The sequence below is a fragment of the Populus alba genome, chromosome 7 (genome assembly GCF_005239225.2).
Source record: "Populus alba chromosome 7, ASM523922v2, whole genome shotgun sequence".
NCBI classification, from domain to species: domain Eukaryota; kingdom Viridiplantae; phylum Streptophyta; class Magnoliopsida; order Malpighiales; family Salicaceae; genus Populus; species Populus alba.
The window spans coordinates 13,086,027-13,112,675 of NC_133290.1; the positions used below are offsets into that span (position 1 = coordinate 13,086,027).

Sequence of the window (26,649 nt, forward strand, 5' to 3'; positions counted from 1 at the left end):
TAATTTTAATATTTATGATTGTTGAGATAAAACTGAAATAATAATTATTCAATTGAATTTAAAATATACTGTTTGATCAACAATATACTATTTCATCTAACAATCACACATTGATTAACATTCATAATGTTTTATTGTTATATTTTAAATCTATAAAAACTTGTTACTACATAGAAAACTACACACAAAAAAACATATATTTTTTTTTTTAGTTTTATTTTCTTATTCTTTTAAAGATGTAAAGTAATTTAACTACATCCTAAAAATTATTATCTCTATATAAAATAAATGAACACTTTAAAAAATAATATTTTTACTTCTCTGAGTTTCTGGCAATTTGTAGAGAATGGAGGAATCTGAAATTTCACTTAAAAATTAAATAAACAGGTACCATGAATCTGGTCACCATACGGCACTTCTTATTACATCATCATCCTCCTTTGCTATGAGGAATCGTGATGTCACTAATTTGGACGTTCTTGTCCAAGTTGCCACTGATCCATAATGTGATGTCCATATAAATGGTTAGTGTAGTTCACTCTCTTAAAGAAGAGGAGGAAGGTAGAGAGGAAATGAGTGATCCAAACAAGCCAACCAGCTCAGGCCAAGGCCATGGCGTCTCCTCCTCTTCCAGCTTTGCTAACCTCCCGCCGCCAAGGGGCAAAACCAAGAACAATCTAGTCAAAGGATTGTTTTCATCATCAAGCTCCTTATCAGGCAAAAAATGAAGGCTGTGTAGCGCTGTATGCGCGCGTGCGTGCGTGTAGGGTGTACTCTTTCTTCTTTCAATAATTGAAGTAGCCTTGGGTGTGCTGCGTGTGTGTATGCGTGTGTGTTCCTTGTTAGAAAATGTGTGAATTCATCGTGATTAACTTTGACTCTCGATGCCAAATTTCATTTTCTTGAAAAAAAAAAAAAAAGAAAAGAAAAAGAAAAGGACTACAAGTGATTGAGAGAATATCTTGGATTTCTTCAGGAGGGTAGTCAATTTCAGGTAGATGATATTGGTCTCAGGGGAATTGTTCATGGACATGTACTATGTAGTAGAAGTGATGAGGAGGAGCTGTAAATCTCTTCAACTTCTGCTCTTTATCAATTTGAAGAAGAAATTGTTGTGATTTGTATCTATTTTTATCTTTAATAATACTTATTTTATTTTATTTTAATTATCAAATAAATAAATAAATATCACTGGAAATCTGCATGTTTGCCCCATTTTTAAGTCTTTCAACAATATCCTTAAAAATTGATTTTCCTGGATAAGTTACTAAATCTGCATGTTTTCTCTGGAAAAATTGATTATGGAATTTTATCGATCTGTAGGCTTAATTGAAATGTTTATTTGAATGTTTTGATTTTGCAATTATTTGAGGGTTTCTATCACTGCTCTTTTCCTCATCGACCAGTGGTGATGGTAGCTGCCAATTTGTTTTCGCGTTTCAACCGACCAAAAATAAAGTTGTGATTAATTAATGAGAAAGATACACGTATTGGACTAGAAAATTGTCACAACCGACCAAAAATATAATTCAATGCCTTGCATCATGGCAAAAAATCTGCGATCCCCTTTTCTGACGTTTGGCCACACCAAAACGCTATTTATTGGCCACCCTGCCGCCAGATAATTCCTATCATTCAATATTGTATTTAATTATAACTTAAATTTTATACTTTATTTTGATTTATTTTTAATTAAATTATTTTTGTTTTATGATCAAGGATAATTTTTAATGGGTTAACCTTAGTTGACTCGGGTCATGAGTTTAGTAGGTTGACTCCAGTTATTTTTTTATGTTTTTTAAATTGATTTTTTTAATCTCATCCTTCAACATTAGGCTGATTAGGGATTGTAATCCATAATATGTTTGGATTTTCTTTTCATGAGGTTATCTTATCTTATGACCCGGGTTGCAAATTTGACAAGTTAGCTCGGGTCACTCCTTTTTAAATAGATTTTTTTTCAATTTCATCATTCAGTACTATTGTATTGATTGAGAATTAGACTTCATAAGATATTTTAATTTTCTTTTTATGAGGTTATTATAGTCTTATCACACCTAGACATCGCGGCGACTAATTAAAAAATTATCACTCGATTGGAAAAGGAACAGATATTTGACATCTTATTCTTTTAGGGAAAAAAGTCTTGTTTAAGGAGTCGCCACCTAGTATTATGGTAACTAGAAACCCTAACTGGTCAACAGAGATTCTATGGTACATGACTGGTTATGCAAAAGGGAAGATGCTATCACCCTTTAAGCGTCCTACCTAAAACAAGCTGCATTGCTGGTTTTGTCTAAAATTACTAAGAATTTGTTCTCATTTTTCCCTTTTTTTATTCTTCTTTTCATGTTCCTAACTCTGGTATCAGTGAACAATTCCTACGAATATTTCCAACTATGACATTGGTAAATATCGCACAAATCCAAAAATGTGATATCCTGACTCTTGCGTCAGTGAATATTTTCGCAAAAAATGAATTTGAAGAAGAAATTTTCTATGTCATTTTTTTTTTGTTTATCCTTTATTATTATTTGCCCTTTTTAGATGGAAGTAAAAAAAAAAAACATTGCATGACATATTTGCATTTAACAGTAATAGTCCACAAATTAAGCACATCTACCGAAAATACAAACACAAAGAAAAAAAATAAAACAAAGTGCGAGGGGCTCACAAATAAATCAATGAAAGCCCCATATATTTTTGGAATTTTCTATTATCGAAAAGGGGTTTGTTTGGTCAAATATCAAATTAGAATGGGCATAAAAATTATGACCAAGGCATAAGTGTGTGTTTTGCCAAGCACACCCTTAGCAAACATAATTTGGGTCGGTTAGGCCTAAAGCCCAAACTCGGCCCACTCTCTCTCCCTCTCTCTCTTTTTTTTTTTTTTTTTTTTTTTCTGTTTGGGCTGGATCTAGCCCATTCATATGTGAAAGGTTCACACATGCATGCAATAGTAACCAATTAATTATTTTAGTAAGCAAGGAAGGAAACTTACCTAGGGGTGCGGCTGCTAGAGGCGAAGTTGAGTGAGACTGGGCTAAAAAAAGGGTTGAGGGGGGTGGCGGCTAGTATAGTGTTCGCCGCCCCCTTCTTTTTTATGTTTCTCTCTTTTAGGTTTTCTAGTAATGGCCTCCTTTGGGGTCTCTTTTTTTAGGGTTTTTCCTCTTTTTTTTCATACCCTGAGATCTGTATTTATAGTGCCAGAGTCCCTTCGCGTGTGAGAAACTAAGTTTCAATCAAACTCATTCTCTTTTTTGAAGTTTGAATTTGATTAAGAATCAAATTTGAAAGCGGATAACTATCATTATCTTGAAGATATGGATTATATCTTAAAGATAAAGATAAAATGACAAAAGCACATTATAGTTCTTAATTTTCACGCAAGTTCACAAATCACACTTTTCATTGAAATAAATCTCTGATATTTTAATTTTACATTTTAAACCCTGTAAAAAATAAATTAAAAGCTAATGGGCCAAAATTGGGTTTCAACAAGTCTCATAACTCGGGTCATGAATTTGACTTGTTAACCCAAGTTTACCCAAGTCAATCCAAGATGTTGTTATCTTAATATTAAAAAAAGACGTAATCTTGAAATTTTTTTAATCAAATTATGTTTTTATGGGTTGTATGAGCTGCTTTTGAACCCGTAAAATCAATCGAGTTACATGGGGTCAACCCTTATATAATTTCAATTTTTTTTTGCTAGAAAAAACATTAACAACATCTGAATATTTTTTTAATGTTTAATAAAAATTTGACCTAACCTACAGTGTAGCACGAGTTAATAATATAGTGATTTGACAAATGAACCGGTGAAAACACTATACTATTTTTTTCATTTTGTTCTTTAGAGTTTTTTTGTCCTTGATTGAAATTTGAAATTGCAAAATTAAAGGACAATTGCTTCCTATTTATTTACCAGAGGCAAAATTAAAAGAGGGAAAACTAAGATGGACAATATAGAGAAAATAGGTGGTTCATTAAAAAACAACGTGAAAACTTGCATTTGATCCTTTAATTTTTCAAACAATACCTTTTCAGTTCCTTAAGTTTTTTAAATTTCAATTTTGATACAACACTTTATTTTACTTTTTCCAACCCCTAGTTTGAGAGAAGAGTGAGAGAGTCATCAGATTCTAGTAGTAAAGAGAGAAAATTTTAGTAAACATTGATTTAGACTACCAAAATGATTGATTTTGCTATCAAAGTGTTCTATTATATGAGAAGAGTTCTATTAAGGTGTTCTTCGTCATCAATATCACATGAGGTGGCAGATCTATGCTTGATTTTTTTTTTTTTATTTAGGTTGATTTTTAGGTCTTTTAAAAGCCACAAACGAGTTAATCAAGGTTTTTATGGTGTTTTTCTAAAATATTTGTTCAAAAAAAAAAAAAAGATGAAAAATTGAGGTTTTGGAAAAACAAATGCCATGTTCTGATTTTCTAGGCAAACTCTAATTATTAGATTGAGGGGTTATAAATGACTTGTCGTTCACACTTTTTTTTATTAAAAAAAAAAAAGACTTAATGCATGGGCCTGACCTTTTGGGTTGTAAAGCCACAAATGAGTTAATCAAGGTCTTTATGGTGTTTTCTAAATATTTATGTAAAAAAGATGAATATTGAGGTTTTGGGGAAAAAAATGCCATGTTCTGATTTTCAAGGCAAACTTTGATTATTAGATTCTGAGGTTGTAGATGACTTGTCGTTCAAATTTTTTTTATTTAGAAAAAAAAAAAAAAAAAAGAAGAGGCCTAACGCATGGGCATGACCTCTTGGGTTGTAAAGCCACAAACTAGTTAATCAAGGTGTTTACGGTGTTTTCTAAATATTTGTGTAAAGAAAAGGTGAAAATTGAGGTTTTGGGAAAAAAAATGCCATGTTTTGATTTTTTAGGCAAACGTTTGATTATTAGATTATGGGGTTGTAGATGACTTTTCGTTCACACTTTTTTTTAATTAAAAAAAGAAGCCTAACGCATGGACATGACCTCTTATTCATGACCAAGAGGCATACTTGACTTGTTTTTTTCTTTCCCCTCCCCCATTGTTTTTCAATTTTTATTAATTTAATGTGTTTTTTTTATATATAATTTTACATTTTTGTTATCCAATGTTATCAATGATATATATTTTTTATTTAACTTCAAATAAAAAATCTTTTTTTATTTGGCTTAAAAAAATTAGGTTTGCTTTGGGCAAGTTTAGTATTGTGGTTGAATTGCTATTTCAATATTTTAAAAAAAATTTCTAAATTAAATTAATATTTTTAGTGTTTTTTGAACTATTTTGATGTGATAAAAATATAAAATGAATTTTAAAAAATAAAAAAAATATTATTTTAATATATTTTTAAATAAAAATAATTGAAAACATATATTTACTGCACCCAAAAAGATAGTGAATAGCTCAAAATAAATGTAGTTGAACTCATTATTAATCCTCCTTTTGCATTGTATACTTATCGCAGTGTTAGAGAATAATATATATCATATCTTGAGACCTCACCTAACAAGTTAAGCTATTGAGTTGAGATAATTCTTTGACATGATATCAGAATCTTAATAAACAAGTAGTCACGTATTCAAATCTCACAATCCTTATTTATTTGATAAAAATCAAGCATAAGGTAATGTGATTTTGTGCAAGTTTCGAGCCTAAAAGGCTTTCACTTGAGGAGAGGTGTTAGAGAATAATATAAATCATATATTGGGACCTCATCTAACATCTTAAATTATTGGATTGAAATGGTTCTTTGACATACAGCAGCTAGCAATAAAAAAAAAAAAATTAAAAAGAAATGTTAAAAACGTGATTGTATGCAATGTCAGCAGGGCCTACTTGTATTCAGTTTTCAACTAGGGTTAGCTTTTAACCCACGTATTCAGTTTGAAAACTTTCTTTGGAAAGGGATGTTATTTCGTTTTCTTTTATTTATTTAAAAAAAACGTGATTTTGATGTTTGGGTTGTCCTTTAAAGGAGTTGAAGCAGTAGAGAAATTGAAACTGAGTCAATTCGGGTGATGCTTTATTCTGTCAAACCTTTGTAATTCTCTTAAAAAAAAAAACTCAGCCACCACCCCTCAAACCTCCCTCCCTCCCTCCCTCTTGAAATGAAATCAAACAGCTTGATGTTTGCTTTATTGAGCGTAGTTGTAAGCTTAGCGATCTTATGCATCACACATTGGATTTACAAGTGGAGGAACCCAAAATGCAATGGAAAGCTCCCACCAGGCTCCATGGGCTTCCCTCTTCTTGGAGAGACCATTCAATTCTTCGCGCCCTATAGGGCAAATCACATTTCTCCTTTTATCACGAAGAAAATGGAGAGGTAAATATGCTATGCAACTCCCCCCCCCCACATTTTTTTCCCCGTTGTTGGTCACCATAACATCATGATGTTTTATGAAATTACTTGTACTAGAAACTAGCTAGCAACCTAACCAAAAAAAAAAAAAAAAACTCCTTGTCAGGGTATATATTTTCTGTAAGTTCTTAGTTAAATGACAATATATATAATTAAAAAAAAATTAGAGAAAATAGTAGTTTTTTGCTGATACAAAGTATTTTATAGGATGACTAAAATCTAAATTATCCTGACAAGAGGCTTAAGAATACGAAACTCTGATATCAAATAATAAAAAAAAGGGGATCTGATGATACTGACTCTCTAGCAGTAGTAGTTATTATGTATTAGCCCTAAAAATATTAAAAACTTCCTTCAACTTTTGGGGAGCACGGTCCTGCCTGCCCACTCTTTTCACCCTTTTCTTGCTTTTTTAGCCATGCACGCTCGTTTGTAAAGTGTAATCAACTCTTTTTTTTTTTTCTTTTTTTTTTAAATCTTCATGCATGTTGAGATTAAAGTAATTAGAAACAAATCAAGTAATGTAATGTAATTGTCTTTTCAGGTATGTTCTATATTTAAAACCCCACGTGGTTGGTCATCGACTGATCATTTCCACCGATGCGGGATTCAATAGTTTCATTTTTCAACAAGAAGGGAAGTTATTTCAGTGTTGCTACCCGAAGAGCTTCAACGAGATTGCAGGGAGAGAAAATATGGTTTCTGCTGAAGGTTTTCTGCACAAGTATCTAAGAAACTTAGTTATGAACCTTGTTGGTAATGAAAGTATGAAACAAAAACATATTCCTAAAGTTGAAAAAATGGTATGCGAGCATCTACAGAGTTGGTGCGGACAGGCAAGTATTGAGTTGAGAGAAGCAGTTGCTAAGGTAAAACATGTTAATTTCAGATTTGTTCTCTTTTAGTCATCCTCAAAGATTTAGGGCCTGCAGTCTCTGCTCTCTCCTAGGATATGTTTGGTGGGGGGGGGGGGGGGGGCGGCTCTATCCTTAGAAAACATGTTATTACTACCTCATGATTCCTTTAATTTTGTTACTTTTTTCAATTATCTCAAATTACTGGATATCTTTTTCATACATCTACTTTCTTTTCCAGCAAATTTTATTTTGTTATTTTATCTTTCACTAATTTTAAGCCATTTTTATAAAATCAGCTTCTTTCAATAAGAAATAAAAGAAGTTCCTTTTTTCTCTAATATATAACTAAAATATGCATCCATTCACTCATAAATAACAGAAGGAATGTGATTGGTATAAGTTCTTGTGAGAAGGTATATAAATTTAACATTTTCTAGGGTTGAAATAAGTCGAAGAAGAGAAGTTTCCTAGTTTTGTTTTTTGTTTTCTTGGAAAATAATTATTTTCCCGTAAAAATTAAATAAAAAAAAGTTAGTTTACACTACTGTACCTGGACAAAGACATTTAAATTCAAAATAACTCCATCTAGCTTAGGGTCTGGATCGTTGAGGTTTTCATTTGTTAACCCAGAGATCAGTAATAAAATCTAATTTTCTGATTTTATCCACGTTTCTGACAAAGAGCTGATCTATTTATAAAAAATTCTGCTGTGCAATAGCAGCTCCCTTTAGAACAGTACAAATACTAATTTATTGAACTCTATAGCTTCTTGATCTTAACAGTTATACGGTTTGTCTTCACAGATGGAGTTTAGCTTTGGTGCCAAAATTCTGCTTAGTTACAGCGAATCAAAGTCATCAAAGAACCTGAAACAAGCTTATGGCGATTTCCAACATGGCTTAATTTCATTTCCCTTGAACATTCCTGGAACTGCTTTTTGGAAATGTTTACAGGTCTAGTCTGCACCATCTCAGACATCTATATTTAGTCTAACAATAATGATGATGATTCCGTAGACAATATTGCTTAATCATTTTAGAAAAAAAAATCATTTAGGGACGCAAGAAAGCGGTAGAGATAATAAAAAGTATTTTGGAGGAAAGGCGCGCAGCCCCAAGGAAGAGGCAGGAGAAAGACTTCCTTGATCTTGTGATAGAGGAAATTAAGAAAAATGGGAGTTTGATGACTGAGGCAATTGCTTTGGATTTGCTATTTATACTTGTTTTTGCTGCCTTTGAAACTACTTCAATTGCTCTGACATTAGCTGTTAAAAATGTTTGTGAACATCCTAAAGTGCTGGAAGAATTGACTGTAAGTAATTAAACATTTTCACGCCCTGTTAATTGTGTTCATTATTTTTCTGTTAACTTGTACTCCAGACACATGTTTTTGCTATCAGAAAGAACACGAAGCGATTCTGAGGAACAGAAAAAATAATGAATCTGGAATCACTTGGCAAGAATACAAATCAATGACTTTCACACATACGGTAAGACCAACAATATTAGCAGATTACAAAGAGAACATCTCATCTTGCTCGATGCTTTTCTAGCTGGTGGCTTCAATTAATCGCATGTTTTTGTTGAAGGTTATCCATGAAACAGTAAGGCTAGCAAATATTGTCCCAGGAATTTTCAGGAAGGTGCTCAAAGATGTTGACATAAAAGGCATGTTTCTAGTTCCAAGAACTAAATTCATGTTTTAGATTTTACTTATCTTTATTCCTAGCCTTGGACATTAACTAATAATTTTTCTCTCTCATTATATTCAGGATATACTATTCCAGCGGGTTGGATTGTTATGGTCTGTCCACCGGCTGTGCACATGAATCCGAAGCAATACGATGATCCTTTCACCTTCAATCCATGGCGATGGCAGGTAAGTTTTTCCATGAAAGTTTTATAAATCAGAAATTGTTCAGAATAGTTCTCAACTCTACAGAAATTACGAATTCAATTTCTTGTGATAATATGACTCTATTAATCCACTAATTACTAAATCCCATAGAAAATAAATTAAAATAAGAAAAGCCGTTTCCCGTTTATACTTTCTTGCTTCTTTGCCTCAGCACCTGGCACAAGCCCATGTCCAAAACATGGGCTAGCCCTTTTTCTTTATGTTATTTGTTCTCATTAAATGGATGATGAAAAGAAAATATTTAAGTATGTTAGCCACCTCGTATGGGTACTCATGTCATGTCATGTCATCAATGGTATATTATAGAATTATGAACTAATATAAGAAAGTTAAACGAATAAATCATACATGTATGTGTTTGTGAATTTGAATGTATTTGCCCATGAAACGATAGGGGCAAGAACTAAATGCAGGATCGCAAAAATTTATGGGTTTCGGAGGCGGTTCAAGACTTTGTGCTGGAGCCGAATTTTCTAAGTTGCAAATGGCCATTTTTCTTCACCATTTGGTCACAAAATACAGGTAAATAGTAAATAAACAAAAAAAAAAAGTGTTTCTTGTTGATTATATTCTTTTATATATTTAAAGTTCTTTTTTTTTTTTACTTCCTTTTCATTTTAAATATATATATATATATATATATATATTATATATATATATATATTTTTTTTTCTAAATCAGCTAATTGACATGGTCAAATTATCTACTAATTTTAGGTGGAGAGTGATCAAAGGAGGAGATATCATCAGAATTCCAGCTGTTATCTTTCCAAATGGTTTCCACATTCAAATATTGGAGAAGAATATCCAAAAGGATGCCACAACAACTGGATCAAGGGAAACAGTGTAGACTTCTGATTATCTGCCTGCATCAGGTCCGTCAGTTAGATTTGCCTAATTTCTACTGTGCTACTATATTTGTTGCCCTCGTGAATTATCTAGATATCACGTTGATGTCTATGAATTACCCATCGATGTATTGATATGTACTTAATTTGTGGATAGCTCCAGAAATTCCACAATGAATTGTTAATCTCACCCCACAGTGAGTCGCTATTTGCAATCCTTTTCATATGTGTGGCAAAGCTTTTCTATTTTGAAAGACAAGCTACCATTTATCTTCACTATAACAGATTAGTGTATTTACAAAAGTAAAATAGGTTAATTCTATAATTTTGGATGTTTTATTACAGAAAAAACTCTGTCAAAATTTAATAGAAATTGTAGTAGAGTATTTAGTAATTTGAAAAGATTATCGTACATGTTAAAATATATATATAATTTACTACACACAAACACGAATATTCCTTATCCAGTCATCTTGAATCATGATCTACATTATCCATATTCTAGTCATTTAAACTCATCCAATAAGACATAATTAACTATATAATGCATTAATTATAAAGTATGAGAGTTTATATAAAATCCAGCATACATGAATAAAAAGCGGATAAATATTTGTCATGACCCAATTTTTAAACAAATAATAAAAATTAAATATAGTTGACAATGGGGTTAAGACAATAAATTTTGAAGTTTAGGGATAAAATCATCAGATTTGAGAATAAATTGGTCAAAAATTAAAGAATTAATAAGTTTGGAAATTTACTTAAAATTTGGATTAGTTTAATTAATAAAATTAGAAGAATTAATAAGTTTGTGGACTTAATTAAACTTTGATTTAATTAATTAAATAAATTTGGGACTTAATTGAAATTTATCCAAAAAAAACAAAATTGAAAGAATTAATTAAGGATCAAATTGAATAATCCAGGAATTAAGGACTGTTTTGTAAATAGTATATCAATTTAATTTTATTTTTTATTCTTTTAAAAGTTTAAGAATTTAGTTATATCTTAAAAATATTATTTCTATATAAAATAAATAAACACTTTAAAAATATTTTTTTTTTTTTTCTCAAAACCAATTCCATATTTATCCCCTTCCTAAATGTTTCTGACAATAAATGTTATAGAAAAGTGACATGATTTAAAGAGGAATGGTCTGAAATTTCACTTAAAAATTAAATAAACAGGTACCATGAATCTGGTCACCATACGGCACTTCTTATTACATCACCATCCTCCCTTGCCACGATGAATCGTGATGTCAATAATTTGGACATTCTTGGCCAAGTGGCCACTGAACCCGGTTCTTCTTGATAAAGTTCAGGCACCAACGGGGTCCATATAAATACATGCATTTCCCTCATCCATAATGTGATGTCCATATAAATGGTTAGTGTAGTTCACTCTCTTAAAGAAGAGGAGGAAGGTAGAGAGGAAATGAGTGATCCAAACAAGCCAACCAGCTCAGGCCAAGGCTATGGCGTCTCCTCCTCTTCCAGCTTTGCTAACCTCCCGCCGCCAAGGGGCAAAGCCAAGAACAATCTAGTCAAAGGATTGTTTTCATCATCAAGCTCCTTATCAGGCAAAAAATGAAGGCTGTGTAGCGCTGCGTGCGCGCGTGTGAAGGGTGTACTCTTTCTTCTTTCAATAATTGAAGTAGCCTTGGGTGTGCTGCGTGTGTTTATGCGTGTATGTTCCTTGTTAGAAAAGGTGTGAATTTCATTTCCTTGAAAAAAAAAGGGAAAAAAGAAGAAGAAAAAGAAAAGGACTACTAGTGATTGAGAGAATATCTTGGATTTCTTCAGTAGGGTAGTCAATTTCAGGTAGATGATATTGGTCTCGGGGGAATTGTTCATGGACATGTACTATGTAGTAGAAGTGATGAGGAGGAGCTGTAAATCTCTTCAACTTCTGCTCTTTATCAATTTGAAGAAGAAATTGTTGTGATTTGTATCTATTTTTATCTTTAATAATACTTTATTGATTTTAATTATCAAATAAATAAATAAATATCACTGGAAATCTGCATGTTTGCCCGATTTTTAAGTCTTTCAACAATATCCTTAAAAATTAATTTTCCTGGATAAGTTACTAAATCTGCATGTTTTCTCTGGAAAAATTGATTATGGAGTTTTATGGATCTGTAGGCTTAATTGAAATGTTTATTTGAATGTTTTGATTTTGCAATTTTTTTAGGGTTTCTATCACTGTTCTTCACTGCTCTTTTCCTCATCGATTCAAAATTTCCAATTTTTTTTTTTTCAATTGTTGCCAAAGGGAATCAGGGTCTGGAACTTGTAAGTCCTAAATCTTAAAAGCGTATTTTCAAACATAAAAGAAAAATGGAACGAGGGTGATGACTGGATTTGAGAGTCTAGCTATCTTGGCAAGGATATGGCGACTGCAAATGTGAAGCAAATAGATACGAATGCATTGTCTTTCTTTTGGGTTTTTTTTCGCCTGTGAACAACTTCTTTATTTTAACTTGATCCTCTGGATTTTCATGCGAAATCTTCATATATATATATATATTTGACTGGCTAGAGTATTTCTTCCAGTAGATTACTCTGGATTGGCCGAAGATGCATGGTTACATGGCTTAATTTTACCTTTTACCAATGAAAGGAAAACACAAGATTCTTTGGATGTTCAACAATATCAAGTTATCATGAGGCCTATATATTTGGGACCTCTACAACATTAATGCCTGTTAGAAAACCATGTGCAGAGATGTGATGTCTTGAAGGTTTTTCATGACGCTCTGCAATGATTTTGTACCAGGAAGAAACAATGTACATTAGATGTGATGTTTTAACTTTCTGGTTTTATCTTTGTCGATGCACCTTGTTCTCCTCTTACGCACCAACCTAAATTAGGACTGTTGGTGTCCCCATTTGCTCAAAACACAAACTCCCGAAAACTTCATCCTTATCAGGGGAAGATAAGGAGCAAGAAGGGCGCCTATAATGGCCCAGGTAATTCACAGGGAAGGGGAGGAAAAAAAAAGAGGAGAGAAAACGAAAAAAAGAAAAAGAAAAACAGGAAGATAGAACGTGGAAGACAGAAACAAAAGGAACAAGAGAAAACTTGAAAGCAGGAACGCCGCCCAGCATCAGCAATCTCGCGCAAATTTTCTGCAAAACTGTTCACTCTGCATTTTAATTCATTAGAACTGTTCACTCTGCATTTTAATTACCCCGTCCCTTAGCGAGTGTGAGTGAATAGTTCACACATGCTTGCAGCCAAAGAGATTAAACCGGCTGGGTTACTGGTTTGAACCAGTAACCGGGCGGGGCAATTGGATTTAGAGTGTTTATTTTAGCTTTTGTGGTTGAGATTGTGGTTGGGTACAACCCAGTTATGCATAAAACCCAACCACTAAAGCTATTTTTTCTTGTTTTTTTATAGTTTTTTTTAGTGGGTTCCACACCCAAACTCAAATCTCAACCTCTAAAACAAACACACACTTAGTCTAGCCTATATGGTTGGGCTAGACCCGCCACCCAAAAAGAAGTAAAAGAAAAGGAGAGATGGGCCGGGTTTGGATTTTAGGCCCAGCCAGCCTAAATTGTGTTTATTAAGGGTGTATTTAGCAAAGCATATCTTTATACCTTGATTATAATTTTTATGTTTATTATAGTTTGCAATTTGACCAAACGAGCCCCTTTTTTATATCATAAAATTTCAAAAATATTTGGGGATCTTCATTGATTTATTTATGGACCCCTCACACTCTAATGAGTTAATCAAGGTCTTTACAGTATTTTCTAAATATTTGTGTAAAAAAAAGATGAAAATTGAGGTTTTGGGAAAAAAAATGCCATGTTTTGATTTTCTAGACAAACTCTGATTATTAGATTCTGGGGTTGTAGATGACTTGTTGTTCACATTGTTTTTAATAAAAAATAAATAATAAAAAAAAAGGCCTAACGCATGGGCATGATTCATGGCCAAGATGCACATTTGACTTGCTTTTTTTTTTTCCCCTCCCCTATTGTTTTTCATTTTTTATTAATTTAATTTAATGTGTTTTTTTTATATATAATTTTACTTTTTTGTTATCCAATGATATCAATGGTATATATTTTTTTTTTAACTTAAAATAAAAAGATCTTTTTTTATTTGGCTTAAAAAAATTAGGTTTGCTTTGGCATGTTTAGTATTGTGGTTGAATTGCTATTTCAATATTTTTTTAAAATAGTTCTGAATTAAATAAATATTTTTAATGTTTTTGAACTGTTTTGATGTGATAAAATCTAAAATAAATTAAAAAATAAAAAATATATTATTTTAATAAATATTTAAATAAAAAATAATTGAAACACATATTTACGGCAACTCAAAAAATATAGTGAATAGCTCCAAATAAATTTAGTTGAACTCATCATTAATCCTTCTTTTGCGTTGTACACTGTAGTAGTGTTAAATAATAATATAAATCATATTTTGAGACCTTACCTAACAAGTTAAACTATTGAGTTGAGATGATTTTTTGACATGGTACCATAGTCTTGATAACAAAGCAGTCACGTGTTCAAATCTCACAATTTTTATTTATTTGATAAAAATCAAGCATAAAATAATATAAGTATATGCAAGTTTTAAATTTAAAGGGCTTTAACTTAAAAATAGGTGTTAGAGAATAATATAAATAATATCTTGAGATCTCACCTAACATTTTAAATTATTAAATTGATATGGTTTTTTAACACACAACAGCTAGCAATAACATTTCCTTTCATAAAAAATTTTAAATGGCATCACAATAAATTGACTCTAAAAATAAATTAAAAATATCAATTCATTATTAAAATTTATCTTTATATCAGCACAATATAAAAAGTTAAAATTAAAAAGAAATGTTAAAAACGTGATTGTACGCAATGTCAGCAGGGCCTACTTGAATTCAGTTTTCAACTAGGGTTAGCTTTTAACCCACGTATTCAGTTTAAAAACTTTCTTTGGAAAGGGATATTTCGTTTTGTTTTATTTATTTAATAATAAAAGAAAGGATTTTGATGTTTGGGTTGTCCTTTAAAGGAGTTGAAGCAGTAGAGAAATGGAAACTGAGTCAATTCGGGTGATGCTTTATTCTGTCAAACCTATTCTCTTGATTGACTGGGCTTTTTTTTATAAAAAAAAAAACTCAGCCACCACCCCTCAAACCTCCCTCCCTCCCTCTTGAAATGAAATCAAACAGCTTGATGTTTGCTTTATTGAGCGTAGTTGTAAGCTTAGCGAGCTTATGCATCACACATTGGATTTACAAGTGGAGGAACCCAAAATGCAATGGAAAGCTCCCACCAGGCTCCATGGGCTTCCCTCTTCTTGGAGAGACTATTCAATTCTTCGCTCCCTATAGGGCAAATAACATTTCTCCTTTTATCACGAAGAAAATGGAGAGGTAATTAAATATGCTATACAACTTCTCTCCCTTTTATCACGAAGAAAATGGGCAAGTTTCGAGTGGTGGATTTATTGAGTCAATCCATTAAATTAGGGTCTGGATCGTTGAGGTTTTCATTTGTTAACCCAGAGATCATTAATAAAATCTATTTTTCTGATTTTATCCACGTTTCTGACAAAGAGCTGATCTAGTTATGAAAAATTCTGCTGTGCAATAGCAGCTCCCTTTAGAACAGTACAAATACTAATTTATTGAACTCTATAGCTTCTTGATCTTAACAGTTATACGGTTTGTCTTCACAGATGGAGTTTAGCTTTGGTGCCAAAATTCTGCTTAGTTACAGCGAATCAAAGTCATCAAAGAACCTGAAGCAAGCTTATGCCGATTTCCAACATGGCTTAATTTCATTTCCCTTGAACATTCCTGGAACTGCTTTTTGGAAATGTTTACAGGTCTAGTCTGCACCATGTCAAACATCTATATTTAGTCTAACAATAATGATGATGATTCCGTAGACAATATTGCTTAATCATTTTAGAAAAAAGTCATTTAGGGACGCAGGAGAGCGGAAGAGATAATAAAAAGTATTTTGGAGGAAAGGCGCGCAGCCCCAAGGAAGAGGCAGGAGAAAGACTTCCTTGATCTTGTGATAGAGGAAATTAAGAAAAATGGGAGTTTGATGACCGAGGCAATTGCTTTGGATTTGCTATTTATACTTGTTTTTGCTGCCTTTGAAACTACTTCAATTGCTCTGACATTAGCTGTTAAAAATGTTTGTGAACATCCTAAAGTGCTGGAAGAATTGACTGTAAGTAATGGAACATTTTCACGCCCTGTTAATTGTGTTCATTATTTTTCTGTTAACTTGTACTCCAGACACATGTTTTTGCTATCAGAAAGAACACGAAGCGATTCTGAGGAACAGAAAAAATAATGAATCTGGAATCACTTGGCAAGAATACAAATCAATGACTTTCACACATACGGTAAGACCATCAATATTAGCAGATAACAAAGAGAACATCTCATCTTGCTTGATGCTTTTCTAGCTGGTGGCTTCAATTAATCGCATGTTTTTGTTGAAGGTTATCCATGAAACAGTAAGGCTAGCAAATATTGTCCCAGGAATTTTCAGGAAGGTGCTCAAAGATGTTGACATAAAAGGCATGTTCCTAGTTCCACGAACTAAATTCATGTTTTAGATTTTACTTATCTTTATTCCTAGCCTTGGACATTAACTAATAATTTCTCTCTCTCATTATATTCAGGATATACTATTCCAGCAGGTTGGATTGTTATGGTCTGTCCACCGGCTGTGCATATGAATCCGAAGCAATACGATGATCCTTTCACCTTCAATCCATGGCGATGGCAGGTAAGTTTTTCCATGAAAGTTTTATAAATCAGAAATTGTTCAGAATAGTTCCCAACTGTACAGAAATTACGAATTCAATTTCTTGTGACAACATGACTCTATGAATCCACTAATTACTAAATCCCATAAAAAATAAATTAAAATAAGAAAAGGGGTGTAAAGCGAGCCGTTTCCTGCTTGATTCTTTATTTGTTGTGCTGAACCTGCTTGTACTTTCTTGCTTCTTTGCCCCAGCACCTGGCACAAGCCCATGTCCAAAACATGGGCTTGCCAATTTGGGACATGCTAGCCCTTTTTCTTTATGTTATTTGTTCTCATTAAATGGATGATGAAAAGAAAATATTTAAGTATGTTAACCACCTCGTATGGGTACTCATGTCATGTCATCAATGGTATGTTATAGAATTATGAACTAATATAAGAAAGTTCAACGAATAAATCATACATGTATGTGTTTGTGAATTTGAATGTATTTGCCCATGAAACGATAGGGGCAAGAACTAAATGCAGGATCGCGAAAATTTATGGGTTTCGGAGGCGGTTCAAGACTTTGTGCTGGAGCCGAATTTTCTAAGTTGCAAATGGCCATTTTTCTTCACCATTTGGTCACAAAATACAGGTAAATAGTAAATAATAAAAAAAAGTGTTTCTAGTTGATTATATTCTTTATATATTAAAAGTTCTTTTTTTTTTTTACTTCCTTTTCATTTTAAATATATATATATTTTTCTAAATCAGCTAATTGACATGGTCAAATTATCTACTATATTTAGGTGGAGAGTGATCAAGGGAGGAGATATCATCAGAATTCCAGCTGTTATCTTTCCAAATGGTTTCCACATTCAAATATTGGAGAAGAATATCCAAAAGGATGCCACAACAACTGGATCAAGGGAAACAATGTAGACTTCTTCTGATTATCTGCCTGCATCAGGTCCGTCAGTTGGATTTGCCTAATTTCTACTGTGCTACTGTATTTGTTGCCCTCGTTAATTATCTAGATATCACGTTGATATCTATGAATTACCCATCGATGTATTGATATGTACTTAATTTGTGGATAACTCCAGAAATTCCACAATGAATTGTTAATCTCACCCTACAGTGAGTCGCTATTTTGCAGACCTTTTCATATGTGTTGGTTTGAAAGACAAGCTACCATTTATCATCACTATAACAGTTTAGAATATTCATAGATGGTGATATCCTCATAGCTACTAGTGAATTGCTATCCAACTTACTAACAACAATGACAAGTCAAGTTAGAAAAAAATTATTGATGTTTAAGTTAGTGTTCACTCTAAGAAAACTAGTTCTTTATCAAAACAAGAGCCCTGTTATCCTTGAGTTAGTAAATATAGAAAGGGTGAATTATGTGCGAAGAAAATGAGTGTAACAGGGTAAAAGACTTTTTTAGTTTGTGTATGCGTATGAACACAGGACTACCCTTCTTACATGTTAACTGGGTGTATTCTTGAACTTGCCTCTTAAAGAAGAAAATATTTTTTTAGAAGGTTGAGTCATCGATTGTTATGTCATGTTTGTCATTGATGAAGATGGTGATAATGTTTTCAAGAAAATTGAGTTGTCAGTTGATTTATGTGCAATGCTCATCATTGGTGGAGAATTTGGCCATTGATAGTGCCAGGAAATAACCATTGGATGTAGAAAAGTAACATAGAAAAATATTATGACATTTGAGTTAATTCATGTCTAAATAGGTGTATGATGAATGATTATGATAAGTAACATGTGTAGGAATGGAAGGAAACCCTTAGTTTCATATAAGTAAGGTTCGACCAAATTAGCCATTAAAGAGGGAAGATAAATTGACAAAACACGCATGAAATTATTATGGAAATATGTTTTGAATCTAATTATGTTGAGTTGACATTGAATTATGTATTAGAAAATTTAATTAGTTATTCAACGGAATAAAAGCTAATGATATTAGGTGGATTAGCATTGGCAAACCCTTGATTAGCCATACTAAAGGTAATGGCTAGTGATATCAATAAATAAGATAGAAAGATTTTATTTATCATCATAGAATAAAGAAAAAAGAACTTAGTTATATGTTAATTGATGTCAAATTGATAGTATTTTTTTAGGCCATCACATGCATGTCAGTAGTACATTTGTATTATCACTTTTGTTTATTTAGACTAGATATAATAAGTTCATTTTGGATTGTAATGTATTTTTTTAAGCATGTAAACATTAATACATCAATGCTTAATTTTTGTTGTAGATATATGAATTTATATGTCTCTTAATATTTATCTACTTTTTATTCATGTATGCTAGATTCTATATAAACTCTCATACTTCATAATTAATGCATTATATAATTAATTATGTCTTATTGGATGAGTTTAAATTACTAGAATACAGTTAATACGGATCACAATCCAAGATGACTGGATCAAGGAATCTTGTTTATGTATGGAAGTAAAATAAATTATTTCGATAACTTTGGATATTCTATTACATAAGAAATTCTGTTAGAATTTTAATAGAAATTGTAGTAGAGTACTTAGTAATTTTAAAAGATTATCATACATGTTACAAAGAATACATATATATATGAAAAATTCCTAGTAATCCTATATTTATGTGTCTTTTGTTCCGGAAAATGGGGTTGTTACACATTGGATTCACGTGCTAAATGTATTGACTATGGAAGAATGTTCATTATTTGGGAGAAAAAAGTGCAATTTATGCACTAATAGAGAAGAAAACAAAATGCATTGTCTACTAGTTGTTTGTGGCCTAAACAAATAGATTGGCTAGTCATTTAGGCTAGCCCACGTGTATATGATTTTTTTTTAAAATTTTCTTGTACTATCATTTGCCCCCAAGTCTTTTAAACAATCATGTTGGAAAGACTTAACCAGCAAAAATAAGGGGAAAGACAATACTTACAGTAAAAATGTTACCTTTTGTGACTTTGATTAATTTGTATGAATGAGAGTAATTTCTAATTTTTATTAATAGTTTTATAAGAGAAAGGAAAATTTGATGAATTTTACATGTTTTGTTTGGAGCAGAGAACATTATTACTTTTAAAAAAAAAAGATAATGCTTAGTGATAGTTTTAAAATATTGTGTAAGGAGTTGTTGTATGGAGATAGAGATTTTAATAGAAACCTTGCCATAGATATTTTTATTGGAGATGTTGGAGACATGTTTAAAGACATGGAGGATTTATTTGGAGACTGGAGATTTTAATGAAAACATAGAGATCTCACCATAGAGATTTTTTTTTGGAGACTTGGAGATACATTTGAGGACATAGAGGATTTGATAGACACATGGAGATCACATCTTAAAGATTTTCGTTGGATACTAGAAAAAAAAATTACTACTTTTATTTAAAGGTTCAAAATATAGTGGAGATAAAATTTTAAAAAATTATCTTATCTCAAGTTGTGCATTATAGAGATTTTTCCTTGTGTGTTCAGGCTGTCTCTCATTCTTCATAAATTATTGGAGGTGTCCTTTATAGATTAATCTTTCTATCTTATTTTTTAAGGCATGACATTAGATCGTGGTCATGATGAAAATGACAGGACATGTTACGGTTTCTTATGATCATGCCACTCTTCATAGGATGTGGTTATCACATGACATCCTTTCCTTGAATGGAAGTAAGTATCTTGACACATGTAGTAATAAAAGACGAGGTTAGGATTTCAAGAAATGTCAAATAATCATGAATGGATCTTTTGGTACTCCTCTTAGATGCCCTGGTAGAAGATTGATGATGCTGTGTAGATTTTACTCTGAAAACAAAAGTGTTTCTATCTTGTCACACTTGTTTTTTCTACTTGAATATGATTCTCCATTTCCTTTTCATACTAAGAAGAGTTATGTTAGGGAGAGTATTCAAGTGTTCTCATAGAAAATAACTTTAAACAACATTGATTAAGACTTCAGTGCAATGGATTCGAGTAAATCTTATAGGTTTAACATTTTCTCGTCAAATCTCTGGAGATATGCTCTAATACTTTTATTTTCTCATTAAGTGATAGATAAGAGCTCAATTGTGCTCTATTTAGTTGGAATACTAGTGTTGAAACAAGAGATAAGCTTAGCATAAAGATCATGAAGGCTAAAGATGGAGTCAGGCTCAAGGTTATGATACCATACCTGAGCAAATCCATGGAATATAGTAGGAGAAATTTTGCACATAGCATCACTCTTTTGTGTTACAAGCTCAAGGATCGTTCTAAAATTTTGCATATGCTTTCTAGAATTTATAAGGCCATTGTATCTATCCAAGTTAGTCTTTGCGGAGACATGGTCTTTTGAGAGATGAGTGAGTGAAACTCTATGATAAAAATTGGAGAATCTCCCATTTGATGTCTGATGAGAATGGTGTTCATTATTAGTAGTTATTGGTCTTGTCTCACATTTATATCTTTTTTTACGAGGAGTATATGAGCAAGATTTTGAAGAAGATTGATGGTGATAACCATACTTGTAGCTAAGGCTTGTTGAGGAGTGCTCTTCATAGCATCGAGGAAACCATATGACCAATCTAAAATTCCCATAAAAAGTCATTTAAGTTCAAAATTTTATTTTGTTAATTTTTCAGTTCTTGGGTTAAGAGAGGAGAGAGAATCTCACTGAAAATAATAAAAGAGAGAAATTTATCAATTCACCACATTTCAACAACCAAAATGAATGATTTATATTTGTTATAATTCTTTTTATTTTTATCAAATTAAGAACCCAGGAAAAAAATATGTTTTTTTCCTAATGGATTTTAAATAATTTCTTTTTGAACAAAAAAAACAAGTTTAATTATTGTATAATTAAATTAAAAACATCTGAAGAGCTCCTCCTAACATGGGATTAAATAGGTTAATATGCATCTTTATCTCAACTTCCTAACTTAATATTTGATTTAAATCAACATATTTGTTATCATTTATTGAAAGATATAATTCTTAATTTATTTTATTTAACACACATATAAACTTTTTAGTTTACAATTGAATTTTTTTTAATGGTAAATACAGTATTAACAACGCCTGCACTTTTTTGTGTTGAGAAAAAGAATTGCTTCATCTCATAGCAGAACACGAGTAATCGAACTAGTTATGGTGATATCATTAGCAACTCAATCATAAATGTTGCTAATTTTTTCGGTTTTATGTATAAGAATATATATTCCCATACCATCTTTTATGCATTATTTGTAAAGTTTTCTTTTATCGGTTGTTAAATAGTACCATGCAATTTTCCACCATCCAACAGCTCTTAAATTTGATTTTGTAAAACAATGGGTTGCCTTTTTTATGTTTTGCTCTGTTAACAAAAAAATCTTGACAAAAAAAAAAAAACCAGGTTTTTCCAATTCTGTTTCGTTCAAAATGGTAGAGAAAACTATGATTTGAATAATTATAAAAGTTAATAATCTTAAATTTTTAATCTAATAAGAAATAACATAAAAAATGTTTAAATAAGTTAATAAAACCAAATTATGAAACGTAACTAAAAAAATTTATAAAAACTTGCAAATAAAGAAAAATAGTATTTCTAGATCTAATTTGAGTATGATCTCAACTTCAAATAATACAAGCCTGCTGGCGATATAGAAAACTAAGTTTATAAAACTTACTGATAAAAGTTTTGCCTGGTCCAACAATTTAATTAAGAATTAAAATTATTTTATATAAAAAACCTAGTTTCTGCCATCCTAACTCTTTTTCTATACTTAGTTTTTCAATACACGAGCCCATCATGACTAGCTTCAAATTAGTCTTAATCTACTTTAAAAGAATTTTTTTTCAATCAAATTCAAAAGTTTTTTTTTAAAAAAAATTTCAAATGCGTTTTGTTCCAAAGTCTCACAAATTTAAAATCCCTACAAAATGGCATATGTTTTGTTACGAATAAACCATAGTTTTGAAACCCGATCCGGCTCGACGAGTTTCTGAATCTGGCCGACCCGGAGCTGGAACCAGACTGGATTAAAGAAAAAATAGAGGAAAGAAAAACCCGACTTGACTCAGTAGGTTGACCTGACAAGATCCGATCAAAAACCTAGTTATGATTTGTTAATTTTTTTATTATTAAAATAATATTATTTTAATTTTTTTAAAAATAATCTTATTAAAATCAGATAACTCAAATCTTAAACCAGGCTGGATTTGAAAACTATTCTATCAGCATAGAATTCGAACAAAATTTGTGTTGCAGGCCCACCCAAAAATTTAAATCTTCTTAAACTAAGGAAACAAAAGGTGAGGGCAATAATTGGATGTATTCCATGCTCCAAGCAAAAAGATAGACTTTGTGTGACAGTTGACTGTCATTGACTTCTATGAAAGGAAAAAATGCTGAAGGATGCCGATGCCGATGCCGATGCCGATGCCGTGCCGCCTGTTCTTAGAAAAACATGCACGCGTAGTGCAAATTATTTTATCCTGTGTAATTGTAAATGAATTCCTCATGCTGAAATTCATAAATATTTAATTAATGATGTAATTCAGTAGTCCTATATCCAATTAGATATGGTTTTAATTCTAAAATCATTAATAATTCTTTCATAAGAAAAAACTGAGGTTATTGACAATTTTTTTGGTGTCTAAATCACTTTATTGCTTTTTTTTTTTGCCAAATTACTTTTTTTTTTTAAGTTTTATTTTTTCTTGATATGTGTTTAATACTATGATAATTTTTGCAGTTATAATTTAAAAAAATATTAATTATAGTTTTTTTATAATTAAAATTTTTTAAAAAAGTTTTTAGAGGGATTCATGCTAAATTATTATATGTTAATTAACCAAATAATTTTAAAATTATAGTTGTCATAAATTGCAATTTCAACCACCTCTTACCACACAACCAAATAAGAACTTCATTTTTTTTTTTTAACATCTAACTCACTTTCTTTACCCTTTATATGATTTTGGAAATATCCCTATTCACAAATTCGAGATCAGTGTCTGTGATTTTGAAAACAATTCACAAGGCCCGTGCTAATTAACATTGAAAATAAGAAGGGCCTTAATTAATTCTCGTAAGTATTAGCAATATATATATATATATATATATATATATATATATATATATATATATATAATTAGGCTACAAGGCACAAGCTGTATTCTATCTGGAAGCATGTCGACAACTTGAGTGTTTTTCTTATTTTTCTTTAATATTTATAAATCCCTCTTAGCTTCGCGATTGTATATATCAAGACCTATTCCTTCTTGCAGAAGAACACATACTTAGAGACCAAGGAAATGAGTGATCCAAACAAGCAAGCATCCATCAAGGGCCATGGCTGCCCCTCCACATCCTTTGCTGGCCTTCCACCGCCACGGTGGCCAATCAAGAGGAAGATTATGGTGGAAGCACTCCAATTCTATTCATCAAGCTCCTCGTCATCGGAGAAAAAGGCTTAGGCTTTTTAATGATGGAAGAAAAGGGGTGTCTCTTGTGTTTTTTTTTTTTTTTCCTTTCTCATGTGATTACTCTTATATTGTATTATGTAGATATCTGACATGCTATATGGATTGTTTTGTAAATATTTCCTACTTGATTATGATCCACTTTGAATTTTTACTGCTATTTATTGATTGCTTTGCTTTCTACTGTTTGTGAGTTTGATTCTTTTCTTTGCGTTTCTCTGGGAAGCATTTTGATACCCCAAGATTTTAGTCTCTCAAATTTCTGCGACAGAATTTAGGGATGGGATTTGAAAGAAATTGGCAGTCTAACGATTAATCGGTGATTGAATAGCTTTTACCAACCAACATCTGTTACTTGATCATGAATGATAATGATCTCAATTAATTAGGAACAATCTCTAATGGGTTGAGTATGAATTGATAATATTTAAACATGTAATTATTAATCGAAATAGAAATATTTGATATATCGTGTTTCTCTATAGTAATGCACCTTCCTTTTTTATTTTCATCTTTGTTTTACTTTTTTTCTGGGCTTAATTTCAAGAGAAAAAGTTTTTGATTCAATTAGAAATTAAGATAAAGTTTAAAGTAAGAGAACAATAATGTAAAACACAGAAAAATTGCATGGTTTTAGAATTTTTATTTTGATCCAAAAATTTATTTATTTTATTTTTCAATTCTTAAGTTAGAGAGAGGAAACAGAAACTCACTACAAAACGATAAAGTTGCTGTTTGACTATTTATTTGTTATTGTAGGTAACTTGTTGCTTGCTAAATAAAAATGGGAGCAAAAAAACTCAATCTCAAATAACTTGGGTTTGGTAAGGACGTTAGACCTAAGTTATTTAGGTCTAGAAGGTGATGTCATACCCAAAAAACTTAAACAGGGATGTCAAATCCAAATTACTTGGATCTAGAAGGGGATGTTATACTCAAGGAACATGTGTCTTATTATTGTTGTTGTTAAATTTGAAAAAAAAAATATTATTACTATTGAAGAAAAACCATAGATTTGATTTGAATGATAAAATTAAAAAAAAACTGAGGATATTGACAATTTTTTTTTTTGTCTAAATCACATTATTTTTTTTTTCAAGTCTTTTTTTTATATGTGATTGATACTTTAGTAAATTTTGCGGTTATGATTTAAAAAAAAACTATAAATTATAGTTTTTTCATAACTAAAATTTTAAAAAAGAATTTTTAGTGGAATTCAAGCAAAATTATATATATATATATATATATATATATATATATATATGTTAATTAACCAAACAATTTTAAAATTTTATTAATAAGTTTTAGATGTGCAAAAAACTTTGGAAAAAAAAAGAAGCTCTAAGAGCAGTTTTCAATTTGCAAATTCTATTGTTGTTGTGTTGATTCGTTGATCATCTTCTTCAACTTGTATTAACACCTTCATGTCCTTCCTCGTTCCTATACATTACTCCATAGTGTCCCAAGATCCAGATTATTAAAAAAGTTAGCTTACATAATTTTATTTATTTTTATTTAAAGATCATCGAGATTTCTGCTTCCAAGAGACCATGATCCATGAATCTCTCCCCGAAGACATCAATCATTTTCTCAATTTATGGGCTTTTGGGGCAAGTTTTTTTTTTTGGTGTTTTTTAAATCGTAGATAGATTTATTACCGTTTATATAATGTTTATATGTATTTTGAGTTAAAATGGATTGAAACACAAGTTTTTTTTGGTAAAAAAAACTTAAATTCTAATTTTTCAACCACTAAAATAATTAAAATCTGAGCAAATTAAATGAAATATTATTTGATTTTTTAAAATAAATTTTGGGTTAGATGACATGTCCGTCTCGGTTACAAAAAATAATAATTAAGGACCCAATGATGCAGGTCTGCTAGGCTCTAACAAAATAGATTATGGAGGCGAACTTGACATTTGCTCTTTTTTTCTAATTTTTTTTTTTTTAAAAAAATTTATGATTCTTTTCTTATAGTTTTTTTCTCTAAATGTTTTTAATTTATATTTAATTTAGTACTCTTTCTCTTTTATATTTTATTTGAAGAGTCTATTTTAAATAATGATTATTTTTTTAGTTATACATTTAAATTTGAAGAGTTTTTTCTGATTCATCTATAATATTTTTTTGTATGGATGAAATTTATTATTTTAAATAAAATAAAAATTATTTTCAAATGATATTTATAATAGACGCCTTGCATGATTTCCCCCCTTTTATTTTATTCAATGAATTTCTAATAGTCCTCTCCCAGTGCAGTGCAAAGACAGGACTAGCACGACTGGTAGGTAGGCAATGCATTGAATGCACAATGATGCTCAATGTCAGGGAATTAGAGTGCCGCCAGCCGCCAGCCGCCATGAGGAAAGCCGTTGATGAAAGACACCGAATGAATTGATGGGTGAGGGTCCATCCACGCAGCCCCAATAATTAACAGAA

The 26,649-nt window shown here is 31.2% G+C and overlaps 2 protein-coding genes across 2 annotated transcripts; both read left to right on the plus strand.

Moving 5' to 3' along the window:
- The first annotated feature begins 6,090 nt into the window (after nucleotides 1-6,090).
- On the plus strand, nucleotides 6,091-10,261 carry LOC118043496 (cytochrome P450 87A3-like). The gene is made up of 9 exons (XM_035051493.2): nucleotides 6,091-6,338; nucleotides 6,919-7,243; nucleotides 8,035-8,184; nucleotides 8,288-8,542; nucleotides 8,631-8,720; nucleotides 8,820-8,898; nucleotides 9,003-9,109; nucleotides 9,543-9,670; nucleotides 9,865-10,261. The coding sequence occupies exons 1-9, from the start codon at nucleotides 6,121-6,123 to the stop codon at nucleotides 9,995-9,997; spliced, it is 1,485 nt and encodes a 494-aa protein (XP_034907384.1). The 5' UTR covers nucleotides 6,091-6,120; the 3' UTR covers nucleotides 9,998-10,261.
- Nucleotides 10,262-14,928: 4,667 nt separating this feature from the next.
- LOC118043497 (cytochrome P450 87A3-like) lies at nucleotides 14,929-17,914 on the plus strand. The gene is made up of 8 exons (XM_035051494.2): nucleotides 14,929-15,402; nucleotides 15,708-15,857; nucleotides 15,959-16,213; nucleotides 16,302-16,391; nucleotides 16,491-16,569; nucleotides 16,674-16,780; nucleotides 17,272-17,399; nucleotides 17,554-17,914. The coding sequence occupies exons 2-8, from the start codon at nucleotides 15,708-15,710 to the stop codon at nucleotides 17,684-17,686; spliced, it is 942 nt and encodes a 313-aa protein (XP_034907385.1). The 5' UTR covers nucleotides 14,929-15,402; the 3' UTR covers nucleotides 17,687-17,914.
- The last annotated feature ends 8,735 nt before the right edge of the window (nucleotides 17,915-26,649 follow it).

Coding starts and splice junctions, on each gene's coding strand:
- LOC118043496 (XM_035051493.2), top strand. CDS start 6,121: ATGAAATCAAACAGCTTGATGTTTGCTTTATTGAGCGTAGTTGTAAGC. Junction 6,339..6,918: donor ATCACGAAGAAAATGGAGAG/GTAAATATGCTA, acceptor TTGTCTTTTCAG/GTATGTTCTATATTTAAAAC. Junction 7,244..8,034: donor TGAGAGAAGCAGTTGCTAAG/GTAAAACATGTT, acceptor TTGTCTTCACAG/ATGGAGTTTAGCTTTGGTGC.
- LOC118043497 (XM_035051494.2), top strand. CDS start 15,708: ATGGAGTTTAGCTTTGGTGCCAAAATTCTGCTTAGTTACAGCGAATCA. Junction 16,570..16,673: donor CAAAGATGTTGACATAAAAG/GCATGTTCCTAG, acceptor CATTATATTCAG/GATATACTATTCCAGCAGGT. Junction 17,400..17,553: donor CATTTGGTCACAAAATACAG/GTAAATAGTAAA, acceptor TACTATATTTAG/GTGGAGAGTGATCAAGGGAG.